The sequence below is a fragment of the Globicephala melas genome, chromosome 2, assembly GCF_963455315.2.
Source record: "Globicephala melas chromosome 2, mGloMel1.2, whole genome shotgun sequence".
NCBI classification, from domain to species: domain Eukaryota; kingdom Metazoa; phylum Chordata; class Mammalia; order Artiodactyla; family Delphinidae; genus Globicephala; species Globicephala melas.
Genome location: NC_083315.2, coordinates 56,926,315 through 56,942,509, shown reverse-complemented (window position 1 = coordinate 56,942,509; position 16,195 = coordinate 56,926,315). Strand labels below are relative to the sequence as shown.

Genomic DNA, 16,195 nt, shown 5'->3' with positions numbered 1-16,195 from the left:
CTATGGGCATTTTGGGTTTGCTACCCTTGAGTAATACAATAGTAACACGATTCTTTTTTTTCCCCTTTGGATAAAAAAACAACAGCAACAGAATTAAAATGAATTCCTTGTATGTATATCTGTATAAGCATGACATACACCAAATGTGAACAGTGGTTACTCAGACAGGCAGCATTAAGAAAGCCCTATCCCATTTTATATCATGTACTTCTAAATTGTTTTCTATTTCTTAGAACACATATGTATTGCTTTGTGATTTTTTAGAAAAGGTTATAACTTAAAAGATGATAAGTTAGAGTTAAAACTTTGGGCTGAGGGAAGCTTCCACAGCAGAGCGTAAGCCTTACCTGTGATGATCTTGGCAAGCCTGGGGGAACAGGTAAATGGAGCGCAGCATGAGCATCTAGCAGTGCCCACAGGAGAAATGTGCCTTTTCTGGTCTAAGCACAAAGAGGAATCTGTACCAGGGAAAGGAAGAGAGCTACCAGCTACTGGGAAGTGACTCTGCCAGGCTCTGGGCACGCAGGCCGGGCTACCTCACGGAATTCTTGTCCCAATTTGGGTGAGGAGGTTGTGTGTCAGCATTCCATTCTTCCTCCCTTCTTTTTTTTTTTTGGCTGTGCCACGCACCTTGTGGGATCTTAATTCCCCGAACAGGGACCGAACCCAGGCCCTCAGCAGTGAAAGTGCAGAGTCCTAACCACTGCACCACCAGGGAATTCCCCTTCCTCCCATTTCTAAAACCAGTTTTATTGAAGTGTACTTTATATGCCATCGAATTTGCCCATTTTAAGTGTAACGATTTGTCACTCTTTCATTGAAAAAAGTCACTTTTTCTATGATTTTTAGCAAATTTTCAGTTGTACAAACATCACAGCAATCCAATTTTAGAACTTTTCCATCACCCCAAAAAGATCCCTGGTGTCCACTTGTAGTCACTCCCCATTCCCACCCCAAGCCTCAGGCAACCACTCATCTGCTTTCTATCATTTCTGCCTTTTCTGGACATTCCATGGAAATGGAATCAGACGATACATGGTCCTTTGCTTTTGGCTTCTTTCACCGAACATGTTTTTGAGTTTCATCCATGGTGTTGCCTGTATCAGTACTTTGTTCCTTTTTAGTGCTAAATAGTATTCCGCTGTGTGGAGAGGCCACATTTAGTTTTCACTTACCAGTTGATGGACATTTGGTTGTTCCCGCTTTTTGACTACTATAAATAATGCTGCTATGAACATTCATGTACAAGTCTTTGTGGGGATGTGTGTTTTCGTTTCTCTTGGGTAGATACCTAAGAGTGGAACTGCTGGGTTGTATAGTAGATTTATGTTCAATTTTTTTAAGAAACTGCTAAACTGGCTTCCAATATGCCTGCACCATTTTACATTCCCGCCACCTGTATGAGGGCTACAGTCTCTCCATAACCTCTCCAACCCTTTGCGTTTGACGATGATTAAAATGGAGCTAGGAGGAGAAAGACTTTCCTAGGTCACACAGCAGGGAGTGGCAGAACGGAATTGGAACCCAGATCGACCTGACTCCACAGCCTGTGTCTTTGCCCTGGTCTGCTCATGTGAATGGACTTTCACCTTGTGCAGGGACTGGAGACCCTAAAGAGGTTGATCACTGGGATCTGCCAGGCTGGGGTCCCAGGATATGGGAAAGGGGCTTAGAGATGTCTGAGAAGTGATTGGAGAGGGGTCCTCAGTGGCCCTGGCTCACGCCTCCACCTGGGGATGTGGGTCTCAGCCTGGGGAGGTGGTGGACGCCAGCCAGCATGGTTCTGACTTCTGTCAGAACACAAGGCCTGGCACTGGGTGACCTTCTCTCTGCCCCAGCCCACATTCCCAGGCTGACATTCCCCTGCCTCAGACATTCCCTTCTTCTGCTTGGGCCGGAATATGTCCCCTTGTCCCCCATCCTTGGCCTCCATGGGAGGAAGGATGGGCTCTCCTGTCCCAGCCCCAGGATCTTTACCTCTTTCTGCCAACTTCAGGGTCCACATGAAACCTTAGAGTGTTGAACAGGAGAGACAAGGTCATCAGTCCATCTGCTGCCTCGGGGAAGGGCTGGTCACAGGACCCCTGTTGGTCCCGCCTCGAGATGGACATCCAAGGAGGTGGGACCTCTCCATCTCAGCATGGGTCTGGCTAGCAGGTGGCAGGGTAGCCCCTGTGGTCCTAGTCAGCCCTCACTCCCCCACCCTTGGGTCACCTTTTTAGAATGACCGCCATGGCCCCAAAAGTGGCCTCATGGACAAAAGGATCTAGACCACCCATCCAAGCCTCCTTTGCAAATGATCTGGAGAACTTAGAAAAAGGAGGAAGAACAAAAGTGTGCATTTATTGAGCCCCAACTATATGCCAAGGCTTTTTCATTTTTTTGACCCTCATATCATCCATGAGAACTAAACCCTTACCTTTCCCCTGAGAAAACAGACTCAGGGTTCAACGGCTCACCTCACATCTCACATACTAAATGTTGAAGCTCTGTTCCCACCTACTGCACACAGTAAAAAAGGCTAGGTTGTGCCTGGGACACTGTCCCAAGTGTGAGCATTGGCCTCAGGCATACCTTTCCCACTGTGTGACCTTGGGGAAATGACTGAACCTCTCTGAGCTGCAGCTGCCCCATCTGTAAAATGGGGCTACCAGACCCATGTTGTGCAGACTAGATGAGATCCCCATGTGAGGCATTCGCATGGGGCCTGGCACTAGGCAAGAATGAGCAGAGATGGTTAGATTATTTCCTGGGACTGGGAAATTTTCCAGGCCAGTGATCAGAGCCTGCTGGTTTTCAGTCTCCTCTAACCCCTTGGAAGGGGCTATTTTTGATGCTTTGACCTTCTGTCAATTGGGTCTGTCCCCAAGCCATTCTCAGGAGGCAGAGGAAGGGTAGAAACCCCAAGGATCTGACAGTCCCACTCTTCTGGGGCAGCCGCAAATCCACTGCAGACTGCCCACCCTCAGGGGGCAAATCCCAGCTGGCAGGAAAATGTCTCTAGGGTCCCCAAGGCCTCCTCCTCCCCTCCAGCTATTCTCTCTCCTTTTCCTTGCTGCACCCCTAGAGGCTTGCCCATCCTTCAAGGCTGTCAGACCTCCCCCTCCAGGGAGCCTCCTGGTGTGTCTGCCAGCCCCCTTGGCCCAGTGCCCAAGGCATTGTTGGGAACAGAGGCCTGGGAGCTCTGCTTAAGGTAGGACCAAGGGTCCCCTGGGGACAACCCTGGGCTGGCACGATCCAAGCTGTGGTCTCCCGGACCCTGCAGAGGAGGCGCTGTGGACAACTCGGGCCGATGGGCGCGTCCACCTGCGCATAGACCCCAGCTGCCCACAGACTCCCTACACTGTGCATCGGATGTTCTGCGAGGCTCTGGACAAGTACGGGGACCTCAGCGCTCTGGGCTTCAAGCGACAGGGCATGTGGGAGCACATCTCCTACAACCAATACTACCTGCTGGCCCGCAAAGCCGCCAAGGGCTTCCTAAAGGTGAGGGAGCCCCTCCAGGCACAGCCTCTCCCCTCCCCAGTCCTGCCTTCCAGCTCTGGTCCTCACAGGCCTCTTTCCGACACCCCACTGGGCAAGCCCTTAGAAAGGATAACAGTAAAAACCAGCCCATTTATTGAGCTAATTGTCCACTCTGGCCTGGTGCTGAGGGTTTACGTTCACTGGGCCCTTGCCGTGTGCCAGGACGTGACATGAGCTTCTCGTTTTTTGTCCCATTCAAGGGGCCTGAGAAGCCTGGTGCACTGGGTTGAGGTCTGGGCTCCCCGGGAAGGCCCTGGGAGGGGCAGCAAGGGCTGTTGAGTGCCTCGTCCCCCAGGGTACTCTCTAATGAGGGAGCCTGGGAGGGTGGTCCCTCAGGGGGGCGGCAGGGTCCCTGCAGTTTGGAAGGGGGGCTTGGTGAGAATGAGAGGCTGACCCGGCCTGTCTGCCTTTGGCCTGGAGCTTGGCCTGGAGCGGGCCCACAGCGTGGCCATCCTCGGCTTCAACTCCCCGGAGTGGTTCTTCTCGGCAGTGGGCACAGTATTCGCAGGGTGAGTGGCTGAGGGAGGGGCCGGGTCTCCAGTGGGTTGGAGGTGGGCAGAGAGCGGAGAGAGGGTCGTTATCTCTTTTTAGGGGCCCCCAACCCCGTCCCCAACATCCCATCTCTTCCCCGGGGCCCTCCCCAGCACCACCTTTGTCCCTGCTCTGCCTAGGGCGACTGTGCTGAGCTGCCTGTCTGGGCCATGGGAGCTCTCTGGGCCTGGGGGCTGTGGGTGTGTCGGGCAGGGGGTGGGTCCAAGGGGGTGGCCCACTGCATCTGCCCAGACACGCATCCTCCTGGGTCTCCTGCAGTGGCATCGTCACTGGCATCTACACAACCAGCTCCCCCGAAGCCTGCCGGTACATCGCCCATGACTGCCGTGCCAACATCATCGTGGTCGACACACAGAAGCAGCTGGAAAAGATCCTGAAGGTTTGGGGGAAAGGGACCAGGGCCATGGGGGTCAGGCTGGGCGTCCTCACAGACCTCCAGCTTACAAAGGGCTTTTCCACCCTCCCTGCCAGAATCCTCCATCATTCTCAACAGCAACCCGCCCCACCACACGCACACAGGCAGGGCAATGGCCGCCGACCCATTTGCCAGGTCTGAAAATTGAGGCCCAGAGTGTCCAAGGGACATACCACACATCCCCCAGCCAGCCTGCTGTTCCCCATGGCTTTCCCTTCAGGGAAGGGTTGTGTGCCCTGAGGGTGGCTCAGGGCTCTGACACGTGAGCACCCAAGTCTGAGTCTCGATGGGGAGTGGGGGTGTGGGCTGCCACAGGGTGGGGCTTGGGCTAAGCCACAGCAAGTGCCGCAGGGTCTTCTGAAGACAGCAGGGCACTGGAGGGGCTCAACAGTGTCTCTTGGGGCAGCTGGGTCTTTTCTGGAGCATTGATGCCTCCTGATTCATTTAAGGTCCCTCCCTGATTGGCTCTGTCCCCGTGGGCACCACGCTGGCATGCAGTGGCCTGAGGGCACCTCTGGGCCCCAGCTACACCCAGTAGCCTGCAAGATCCTCCAAGGCTCCCTGCCTCTCAAAGGAGGCTCCCGGGTTGACTTGTTGGCTGGGCCCTAGTTCTGGAGATATCACCTGGACCTCAGCTCCCCACCTGTACCTGAGGGCAGGAGAAGTGGTCTCCAACCTCCTAGGACTGTGGGATCTGGATCGCAGGACGGGCCTTCCCTCAGCTTGCATGAAGCCCTTTTCTGTCTCCACTCCTTTTGAACCCTGTTGTCAGGGTTCCCTCATTCTGAGGGCCTTCATTCTGTCTGATTTGGATAAATGCTTGAGATTGGGGGAGGAGATGTGGGTGCAGATAAAGTGGCCCAAAGTGAACGCTCTGAGAGACTGAGGTGAACCCGAGCTGTCCTCAGCACCCCCTTTCGCCCTCCTCCTCCCCAAGCACTTGGGCCCTTCACTTCATAGAAAGGGGACAAATATTTAGAGAAGAGTGCACAGCAGGGGTGTCCCAGGCCCCCTAGGACTCATCGGGGCCCTGATTTCCTCAGGTTTGGAGCCTTCATAGATGCCAGAGCCCTCTGACCCAGGTGCCCCCAGGCCAGCTTTGCTTGAAGCCCCACCGGTTTAAGATTCCTTGAGAGCCTCAGCTACCAAGTAGCAATGGTGTTAGCTCTCGTCCTCAGCCTTACCCGAGGGAGTCACACACTCCTCAGCGTGGGCGCTCATGTCAGAACCCCAGAGTGGGGAGGGCAGTGGAGCTTTAAAAAGCCCCCCAATAGTTTTGCCCCATCCCTCAGGGAGACAACCGCTCTGCATAGATGGTTGATCTGATCCCAATGCCCTCTCCCTGCCCCATTTTACCACTGAAGAAACCGAGGCCCAGACCTACTGAATCAGAAATGTCCACCCTAGGTAATTATTTAAAATTCGTATTATGAAACCTTCCAGATAAACAAAAATAGAGAGAAGAGTGTAGTGGACCCTCATAGAGTGCTCATCCAGATTTAATCATCATCACTGTTTTTTGTCACACTCATTTCATCAGTTTACCTATTTTGCTGAAGTATTTGAAGGCAAATCTCTGACATCACAACATTTCACCCCCCGAATATTTCAATACCTCTAACATATATGACATTTTTCTTAATCACAAGTAACTTTATCACCTTTATTTACACAAGTCAAAGAATTCTTTCATATCATCTAATACCAGCAATGTCTTTTTACAGTTGGTTCATTTGAATCAAGATCTAAACCAGGCCCATGTGTTGCATTTGGTGGTGTCTCTTAAGAGTCTTTTAATTCAAAACAAAGGCCCCACCTTTTGTTTCCCGTACCATACAGCAGTGTGGTCCAGGACCAACGGCATCCCCCGGGAGCTTAGTTTCAGAACCCCCCCAGACCTACTGATTCCAAAACTCGGGGTATGGGGCCCACGCCTCCTGGTGATTCTGACACAGGCTCAAGTGTGAGAACCTCTGTCATTGACGTGCTGCAGAAACTAGGTTAGCCGTCCTGAGCTGTTGTTCAGCTTGTCCCTCTAACCTCTGCACTTCCTGTTAGATGGCAAGTGTTGATGCATTTCAGATTAGACAGTGATTGGCAGGAGCAACCCATAGGTGGCGCTGTGTACTTCCCATGGCACAGCCTCAAGAGGCACGTGATGTCAGGTGGTACCTCGTAGTGAACTCTGAGTTTCATCCCTGGATTCCTGTGGTGGCTACCTGCTCATCCACTGTGACATTCCCCATCAGCCTTTCTCCACTGATGATCTTTGCCTGAATTAATTATTTTATGAGCCATGGGAAAATGTTTTCTAATTGATCAGCTGGGATTCTTCTCCAAAGGAAGAACTTTCTCTCTTCACCTGGGACTCTTTGCTACCTGAAGCACCCCATTTGTACACAGCAGGTGTGGTAGACAGAATAACGATCTATGTTGGGGACTGTTCCACGCATATTTGAAAGAATGTGCATTCTGCAGTTGTTGGGTAGAATGTTCTATAAATGTTAATAATGTCAACTTGATTGGTAGTGTTCTAATGTTGTTTAAGTCATCTATATCCCTGTTGATCTTCTGTCTACTTGTGCTAACAAATACTGAGAAAGGGAACGTTGAAATCTCCAGTTATTGTTGAGGATTATCTATTTATCCTTTTGGTTCTGTCTTTGCTTCGTGTATTTTGAAGCTCTGTTATGTATACACATATTTAGGTTGTTATGCCCTCTGGATGAATTAATCCCCTTATCATTAAGAAATGTCCCTCTTTATCTCTGGCAACTGTTCTTCCAAAGTTACTTTGTCTTAAATTAATCTAGCCACTCCAGATTTCTTATGATCGACGTTTGCATGGTATATATGTTTGCATTGTTTCACTTTTAACCTACCTGTGTCCTTATATTTAAAGCAAGACTCTTATAGATAGCGTACAGCTGGGTCATGCCTTTTAATCCAGTCTGACAAAATTGTCTATAAAACTACCAGTTGGCTGTTTCGCATTTGTCCGATCCATTCTTTGATCCTTTTCTCCCCTTTCATGACTTCTTTTGGATGGAGTTTTCTGTTTTTATTTTGGTTTGTTTTTGAGTATTCCATTCTATCCATTGGTTTACTAGCTCTCCCTCTAGTGTTTGTTCTAGGGCTTACACTATGCAACTTTAACTCATCACAGTCTACTTTCAAATAATATTATAATATAATATTGTACTACTTTACATATAATGTAGGAATCTTAACAGCAGTGTACTTCCTTCTCTCTCCCATACTTTGTGCTGTTGTCATTTATACTTAAATTCTATGTGAGTTATAACTCCTGCAATGCAGTATTTTAAACCGTCAAGTATCATTCAAAGAAATTTTAAAGGAAGGAAAAAGTGTCTTTTTATTTACCCACGTATTTGCCATTTCTGGCACTCTTCATCCCTTTAAGTCGAACCCAAGTTTTCATCTGGTTCATCTTCCTTCCTCCTTAAGAATTTTCTTTCTTTTTTTTAATTTTACTTTTTTTATTGGGGTATAGTTGTTTTACAATGTTATGTTAGTTTCTACTGTACAGCGAAGTGGAGTTCCCTGTGCTATACAGCATGTTCTTATTAGTTATCTATTTTATACACATTAGCATATATATGTTAATCTTCAACATTTCTTGCAATACAAGTCTGAAGGCAATGCATTCTGTCAGCTTCTCTTTGTCTGAAAACTTGTTCATTTTTGCTTTCATTTTCTGAAAGATATTTTCATTTAGTTTGTAGTCCTAGGTTGACAGGGTTTCCTTTTTTTTCTTTCAGCTCTGTAAAGACTTCATCCCAGTGTTTTCTACTTTGCATAGCTTCTGATAAGAAGTCTATAATTTCTTATCTTTGTTCCTTTCCACATGGTGTATCTTGCTTTTCTGGCCGCTTTTAAGATTTTTTCCTTTGTCACTGGTTTTCAACAGTTGGATTATGTTGTGTCTTGGTGTGGTTTTTCTTTGTGATTATCCTGCTTGGGGTTCACCGGGAGTCTTGAATTGATGGATTTATAGTTTTAATCAAATTTGGAAATTTCTCAGACTTTTTTCAATTAACAAAAATATTTCTTGGAACTCCAATTACACATATGTTAGGCTTCTTAGTTTTCTCCTGCAGGTTAATTTTTTCCATTTTTTTTCTCTCTTTCAATTTCATTTTGAGACTTGTGTTTAATTAAGCCTTTCAGAGCAGGTTTAGATAGCCTTTCCTCTAAGGCTAATTTAGCCCCAGACCTAAGACCTGACCCTTCTGGGGTCTCTATTTCCAGAAGTCCCTCCACTCTGGCTGATGGAGACACAAACAGTTCTGGTCCCGTACATGCTCTTGTTTGTCTTCTAGCCCCAGTCCTTGATCTTCCTCCAGCATTTATTCTTCATCTAGTTTCACGAAGTTTCACCTATGCCTGTGCAGGTTGATAATCTGCCAAAGAGTCAAGATGACCCCTAAAGAAATTTCTAGAACTCTTTCTCTGCATAGTTCTCTCCTGTCTGGTATTCTGTCCCACAAATTCTAGGCACCCCGGCTTTCCTGAATTCTGACCTCTGACACCTCAACTCAGTGAGATAACTGAGTTCTGGTTTCCCTCTACCCTTTCCTCTCTTCTCTCTTCTGCAGTCACACAGTCCCCTGTTGCACTCAGCCAGGCCCCAGGTTGTCTGGTTTTCCTTTAATAGAAGTCATTCCTTGCCCCCTGCTTATCCCACCTTGGCTGCTTCAAAGTTCTCATGATGGGGAACCATGCATGAAGGGTGGCAAGTGTCCTGCTGAGTGAAAGGTCAGAGCTGGGGACCAACAACCCTTGCCACAAGGTGCCTGCCAGGCTGACTAACACCTGGAGATGGGGGTCTTCTCAAGAGGTGACTTTTTAAAATGAAACCCCATTTATTTTTCCTGTCAATACAGATCTGGAAAAACCTGCCACACCTGAAGGCAGTAGTGATATTTCAAGAACCTCCTCCGACAAAGATGGCCAATGTGTACACGGTATGGGTAGAGGGCTCGTGTGGGGCAGGTGGGGTCTGTGTGAGCCTGCCCAGCTCACCTGGCCTGTCTGCACTTTCCCACCTGGCCGCAGATGGAGGAGTTCATGGATCTGGGGAATGAGGTGACTGAGGAGGCCCTGGACACCATCATCAATGCCCAGCAGCCTAACCAGTGCTGCGTGTTGGTCTACACGTCAGGCACCACTGGGAATCCCAAGGGCGTGATGCTGAGTCAAGACAATGTAGGACAGATGCCCAGATGGGTAGGGGTGGGCTATGGGTGGATCTGGGCAGTGGCCCTGCCCTAACAACTCCCAGGGAGTTTCCTTCAGTCTCTCAGCTCAGGGAGCTGGGATAAGTAGGACAACCCTTAAGTCTGTGGTACAGACTGAGCCCAGCAAAATGGTGGGGATTGGGAGGGGGAGGCCTGTCCCAGGGTGTTTCCTGCAGAGATGCCCAGGAGGGTGAACAACCTCTAGGGTGTTCAAAGAACACTCCAAAGAAATAGCCCAAGCCCACAGGGTGGCCACAGATGTGAACACTTCCAGGGCTGGCTTTGTAGACACTGCCAGGACCCATCTGCCTGTCCACCAGATCACATGGACAGCACATTACGGCAGCCAGGCTGGTGACATCCAACCCGCAGAAGTCCAACAGGAGGTGGTGGTCAGCTACCTGCCCCTCAGCCACATTGCTGCCCAGATCTATGACCTGTGGACAGGCATCCAGTGGGGGGCCCAGGTCTGCTTTGCTGAGACTGATGCCCTGAAGGTCAGTCTGCCTCTCTGCCTAAGTGGGTGTCCAAGTGTGTGTGCAAGGGCCTGCCCGAGTGTGTGCTTGTGTCTGTGGGCCCTGTGTGTGCATCATAAGCACGCCGGTTCCCCATGTGTTTAGCAGTCAGAATTCTTTCAACTGCAATTAGCACAGCCTGACTCAGATGATCAAACAAGAAGGGAAACTGATGATATTACATAAAGGAAAGTTGAGTCAGAGTGGTGTGTGGGTCCACAGTGCCATCTAGGATGGGCCACCCTCAGAGTAAGATCACAGGATGGTCACAGATGGCCACGGCCCTGCCCTGCATCCCAGCCTCATAAACTACACCTGTGCTTGGGATCCTTTTAACCATGAGGAGAACGTCACCAGAGCCCCCTAGCAGACTTCCCCCTCCCCTACATTGGCTCAAATGTTGTCCCGTGTCCATTCATCAACCAGTCACTGCTTAAGAGAATGGGATTACCATGTTTGAGTTAGACTAATAAAAAGTCACTGCCCCCAGGACTGGGAGGGGACTAAGGTACTTCTGAAGCATCTGGCCACCCTGGTACCTGAGCTACATCAAGGTTCTTTTAGCAAAGAAGAGCAGTGAGTAGATGGCTGTTGAGTCGTAGCCGACAGTATGTGACATGAGTTGCATGCGGTGTGTGCGTACACCTGTGTGAGCTACTGTATACAGGATGCCTGCGTGTGTGCACGCTGCCTCTGGTGACAGGGGCCTCCTGGCTCCCGGCCGGCTCTGAACCACAGCCCTGTCTCTTGCTGGCTGTGAACAGGGGAGCCTGGTGAACACGCTGAGGGAAGTGGAGCCCACGTCCCACATGGGGGTGCCGCGGGTGTGGGAGAAGATCATGGAGCGGATCCAGGAGGTGGCGGCTCAGTCTGGCTTCATCCGGCGCAAGATGCTGCTGTGGGCCATGTCGGTGACCTTGGAGCAGAACCTCACCTGCCCGAGCAGGTAGAGAGGGCCAGGGGGCAGGAGGCCTGGGGAGGCAGCAGGGCTGGGTCATAACCCCAGGACACAACCTAGGATCTGATAGGCCAGGTTTGTCCAGGCCCCATTGGCCAGGCTTGTCCAGACCCCTGCACAGAAGCCCCATCAGTGGCTGGGCTTGAGCCCCTGTTCTCTTGCCAGATCCCACAGGAGACCATCACCCCATCTTTGGGTCTGACAGCAAGGACTGACTTGCTCCCTCTGGGGTGGCATTTACCTCCCTGGAAGCAGCTCCTGGCAGCCTCCTGAGGGGTCTCCTCCTGACTTCAGTAGGTGGCTATAGAGAAGGGGCCACAGTGATGGGGGTTTTCCAGGCTTCCCATAATCCAAAGTGACCACTCATCTCTCGCCCACAGCCTTTCGATTGCTTTAAAATTCCCAACCAGTGCTGTGGGAGGATCAATGGCATAAATCTGGCCTGTTCCAGTTTAGAAATATTTTCCATTACTAGTGTGTCTGTGAAACGGTATCATGTCTCATGAGACATGTACACGTGTCTATGCACTTAGGGCTTCATTTGCACAGACATGAAAAGTGAATATGCATGAATGACCCATTCAAGAGCTTCAAGTGGCATCAGACACATGTTTGTGTCTGTGCATATATACTTCAAGTCTCTGCAAGTGTGTATTACTGTGTGCGAACTTGCGTGCATCTGTGTTGTCTGTGCAAGCATACACAGCTGAATCTGGTTTTCTAACTTCCCAGCTCAAGACGTATTTGCACATAACTACATGTACACACCTAGGTGTGCATGCATGTTCACAGGCAGGGCCAATATTAAAAATATTTAGCAGTGGATTCAGCATTGCCACTAACCTATCAGAATAGATCGTTGGAACGGCCATTCCGGGTACCCACTGAACACCCACCCTTTTAATGCAAGTGTGTGTGTGTGTGTTTGTGTGTGTGTGTGTGTGTGAGTGGTCTTCTGTGAGCCATTCTCTCTCTCCCACCAGCGATCTGAAGCCCTTCACAACCCGACTGGCAGATTACTTGGTGCTAGCCAAAGTCCGTCAGGCACTGGGCTTTGCCAAGTGTCAGAAAAACTTCTACGGAGGAGCCCCCATGACCGCGGAGACACAGCACTTCTTCCTGGGCCTCAACATCCGCTTGTATGCGGGCTATGGCCTCAGCGAGACCTCGGGCCCTCACTTCATGTCCAGCCCCTACAACTACCGGCTCTACAGGTGTGGCCCAGGTTTCAGCACATATGCCAGCCTGCACGTCCTGGCTGACACCCTTCAGTGCCGCCCCCTGCTGATTAGGTCCCTGAGCCCAGGCCACTGGACTATGGGTCCCTGAGTGCCAACAGCTCTATCTTGGGCCAAGTCCCTTGGCCAGGCCCGAGTCTCGTGGGGATGGTCTCTGTGACAGTGTCACTTGGGTCTGTGGTTGCAAACAGCCTTGCAGCCCAGGGGCTTCCTGAGCAGGGCTCTGATGGAGGAATTTCCCTTTGGCCTCTGCCTCCAGTAGGGTGGGGTGTGTTAGAGGGTGTCCCAGCATTGCTGGTAGCCCTGGTTTCATCTGGGATGGGAGCTGGGGGGACTGGGCCGGTCCTCTGGTGTGGGGTAGGGGGCAATCAGCTCTAGGGAGTGAGTCGAAGGATTCTCTGTTGTGCTTAAACACCTCCCCTCCCTGCTTGCCCATCACAGTGCTTAAAGTTGTCCCATTAGGATTTCCCCCACTGATTCATTCATTCACCTAAAAACCTTTAACTGGCCCTACGTCTCAGCTCTGAGGACCCTATGAAATTACAAAAATCCTGGGAAATGACATTCTAGCCATCGGTGAAGACTAGATGGATCAGACTAAGGGCTGATCCAGGGCTTGGAGGAAACTGCTCCCTCTGACCATGCCTCCCGGCCCCTCCATCCCCCCAGCTCCGGCAAGGTGGTGCCGGGCTGCCGGGTGAAGCTGGTGAATGAGGATGCAGAGGGCATCGGAGAGATCTGCCTGTGGGGCCGCACGATCTTCATGGGCTACCTGAACATGGAGGACAAGACGTGTGAGGCCATTGATGCCGACGGCTGGCTGCACACGGGCGACTCAGGCCACCTGGACGCCGATGGCTTCCTCTACATCACTGGGCGTCTCAAAGGTGAGCGCCTCTGGCTGGGTTCAAGGCTGTGCTGGGACGTCAGAGGAATTATACTGCCACCACAATTTATACCCACTACAAGTGTTGAGCCCTTATTAAGTGCCACACACCTTGAATGACATCATTTTACTTACTATTGTCTCCCATGGGAAAGATGCTATCATTACCTCGACTTATTAATGAGGACAACCAGAGAGGTTAAGTAACTTGCCCAAGGTCACCCAGCTAGTAAATGACAGAGCTGAGATTCAAAGTCCCTAGATAAACAAGGCAAGTCTTTCCAGAAAATTTGAGGACATAAATATGTATTTTTATATGCAAACATGGATATGAGGCAGAGTAGAACACAAATTGGACACAAAATTTAAAATAGAGCATGAGATTTCAAAGAAATTTCCCATGAACAGCTTGGCTCTCCCAGGGAAGTAAGTTGGGGACACCTCCATGGAAGAGGTGCTTTGCTTACTTTGCCCAAGTGGATACAGTGCCCTCAGCATCCCTGTGGGAATCCCATGCCCCAATTTCCCAGGGGAAACTGAAGCTCGGTGAATGGATAAACACCTTTCTGGAAATCACTCAGGCAGATGTGTGATCGAGCCTGGGTCCTGTTTAGAGGGTCGGCTCTCCAGGCAGAGTCTGGGTGTGCTTAGTCTGAGCACCTGGACTGAAGCCTGTGCCGGGGGCCTGGGCTTGCCTCCCCAGAATTGATCATCACGGCTGGCGGGGAGAATGTGCCCCCTGTGCCCATTGAGGAAGCCGTGAAGACAGAGCTGCCCATCATCAGCAATGCCGTGCTGATCGGGGACCAGAGGAAGTTCCTGTCCATGCTGCTCACCTTGAAGGTGTGTCGGGGGTGGGGGGGGTTGGGGTCTGGCTCTGGAGGAGCAGCCAGTGGGTGGTCTGTGGGTCTGACCCCAGCAGTAGCCATGTTCAACCAGGACATGTCTGGATCTCATGACTGTATTCTGGAATAACTAGTCAGTGCTGCCTGCCCTAAGGGGCAGCCGTAGCGCAAGGAAATCCCTTCTGCCCCTGGTAATACAGTTAATAGTATGCTGCCCCGATGATCTTCTGTGTTCCAGTACAGTCCAGTTTACACAGCGCTGCTGCCCTCAGTCCCCTCAGCAGATAACCAATCTGGTATCTGATACCAGGGTACTAGATGGGGCCAGAATTATGGTCCCTGTTTTAAAAGATGATCTCACTGGCTGAGGTCATCTCAATCTCAGGCCTCCCTTCCTTCCACCCCACCACGGGGCTCAACACAGTCCGAGTAGCATCCTACTCATTCTAGAACCGTCTCTTTGAAACAGAGCTCACGGTGATCCACGTCCTTGACGATCAGCAGTGTGACCTCCTCCAAGACCAGGGCACACATCTTGTGGAGTGAGGCTTGGTTTTGATCTCTCTCTGGCTTTTCAGTGCACTCTGGATCCTGATACCTCTGACCCAACTGATAATCTGACCGAGCAAGCTGTGGAGTTCTGCCAGAGGGTGGGCAGCAAAGCTGCCACGGTATCGGAGGTCGTGGGGAAGAAGGATGAGGCCGTGTATCAGGCCATTGAAGAGGGGATCCAGAGAGTCAACATGAATGCAGCTGCCCGACCCTACCACATCCAGAAGTGGGCCGTTCTTGAGAGGGACTTCTCCATTTCGGGTGGAGAGTTGGGTAGGTGTTTTCCTTACGCTATTGCGGGGGCTGTGCAGGAGGGCAGAGGCCATGGCAGAGCCTGGGAGGTGCCCACTAGGAAGCAGCCATGGCAAACAGAAGGTCCCTGACAGCACTTTGGATGACACCCACCTCCTTCCTGTGGGAGGACATTGATTGCTCAGTGCCTGGGCTTGTGGTTAGGTAGGGCCTGTTCAGTATATAAGATATGTGCTGGAATTCATTAATTTGAACCTATAACATTTAACTTTGTTTTGACTAAGGAACCATTTTCCCCTGAAATCACAATGGGACCACCAGGCAGACACCAAGTTCCTGTTAGTGTTTGGGCTGGAGTCATCTGGTTCTAGGGAGTGAGACCACCATAATCTTTTGTAAAGTCAGCTCATGCAACAGGTAAAGGGTGGAAGCCCTTCTGGGCCATGGTCCACAGAACCAGAAAAGGCCTCTGGTGTGGTCTCAGTTGGATGATGAAGTCGCTCTTGGTTATAGCATCTTGGGGTGTTCATGGCATGGCGGGGTGGGTATGCAAGTGGCTCCTTCAATGAGATTCCCTCTGACCCATCAAGGCTGAACCCAGATGCAACTATCCACAGTAATGCTGAGCTGCTATCAGAGACCCTGAGCTTATCTGGTTGTCATGTGCCAGCAAATTGAATGCAAGGTCAACCAGATAGGTGTCCTGTCTAAGCAGTTTATATAAATGGCTTTGATTTTGAAGTCTCCAGTTACACAGCCAAGTATGAGTTAGCACGAAATGGAGTTGCAGCTACCCAAATCAGAGCCCTTTTGACCTTGCATTAGAGGAGAGAACCAAGGCCAAGAAAAGCGATATGAGGAAGACATCTCATAAAGACCATGCCAGAGGCCCTCCCGGGCCAGGGCTTTCCCCTACCCCATCACAAGCAATCAAAGCATTACATCCAACATCGTATGAACTTTCACTGAAACGCAGAGATGATTTGCCTATCAGTTGTTGTCATGTAAATTACCCCACTTCCTCTGTATTCTACCGGCCACTTAGACCAACCCTGGTACAGTGTGGGAAGGAGCCACACAACGGTGTGACCATGGAGCAGGGATCACCATGGGCCATCTTGGAGGATGGCTACTTGTTGGTCTGGCTTAATTCCAGAGTTCTGGGACTCACTGAGTCTAGATGTTTACCACACACC

At 50.5% G+C, this 16,195-nt stretch overlaps 1 protein-coding gene across 4 annotated transcripts in view; it reads left to right on the top strand.

Annotated features, from left to right (window-relative positions):
* The window catches only part of ACSBG1 (acyl-CoA synthetase bubblegum family member 1), a 48,792-nt gene that overhangs the window by 31,900 nt on the left and 697 nt on the right, over positions 1-16,195 (top strand). For 2 of the 4 annotated variants that reach the window (XM_060293936.1, XM_060293937.1), the window contains 11 exons: positions 3,266-3,486; positions 3,946-4,034; positions 4,336-4,456; positions 9,400-9,480; positions 9,572-9,721; positions 10,074-10,250; positions 11,033-11,214; positions 12,210-12,440; positions 13,134-13,351; positions 14,054-14,193; positions 14,774-15,020. In XM_060293936.1, coding sequence (XP_060149919.1) covers positions 3,266-3,486; positions 3,946-4,034; positions 4,336-4,456; positions 9,400-9,480; positions 9,572-9,721; positions 10,074-10,250; positions 11,033-11,214; positions 12,210-12,440; positions 13,134-13,351; positions 14,054-14,193; positions 14,774-15,020 — 1,857 coding nt within the window. The remainder of the gene's footprint in view (positions 1-3,265; positions 3,487-3,945; positions 4,035-4,335; positions 4,457-9,399; positions 9,481-9,571; positions 9,722-10,073; positions 10,251-11,032; positions 11,215-12,209; positions 12,441-13,133; positions 13,352-14,053; positions 14,194-14,773; positions 15,021-16,195) is intronic. The other 2 variants (XM_060293938.1, XM_060293939.1) reach the window with 1 other exon arrangement.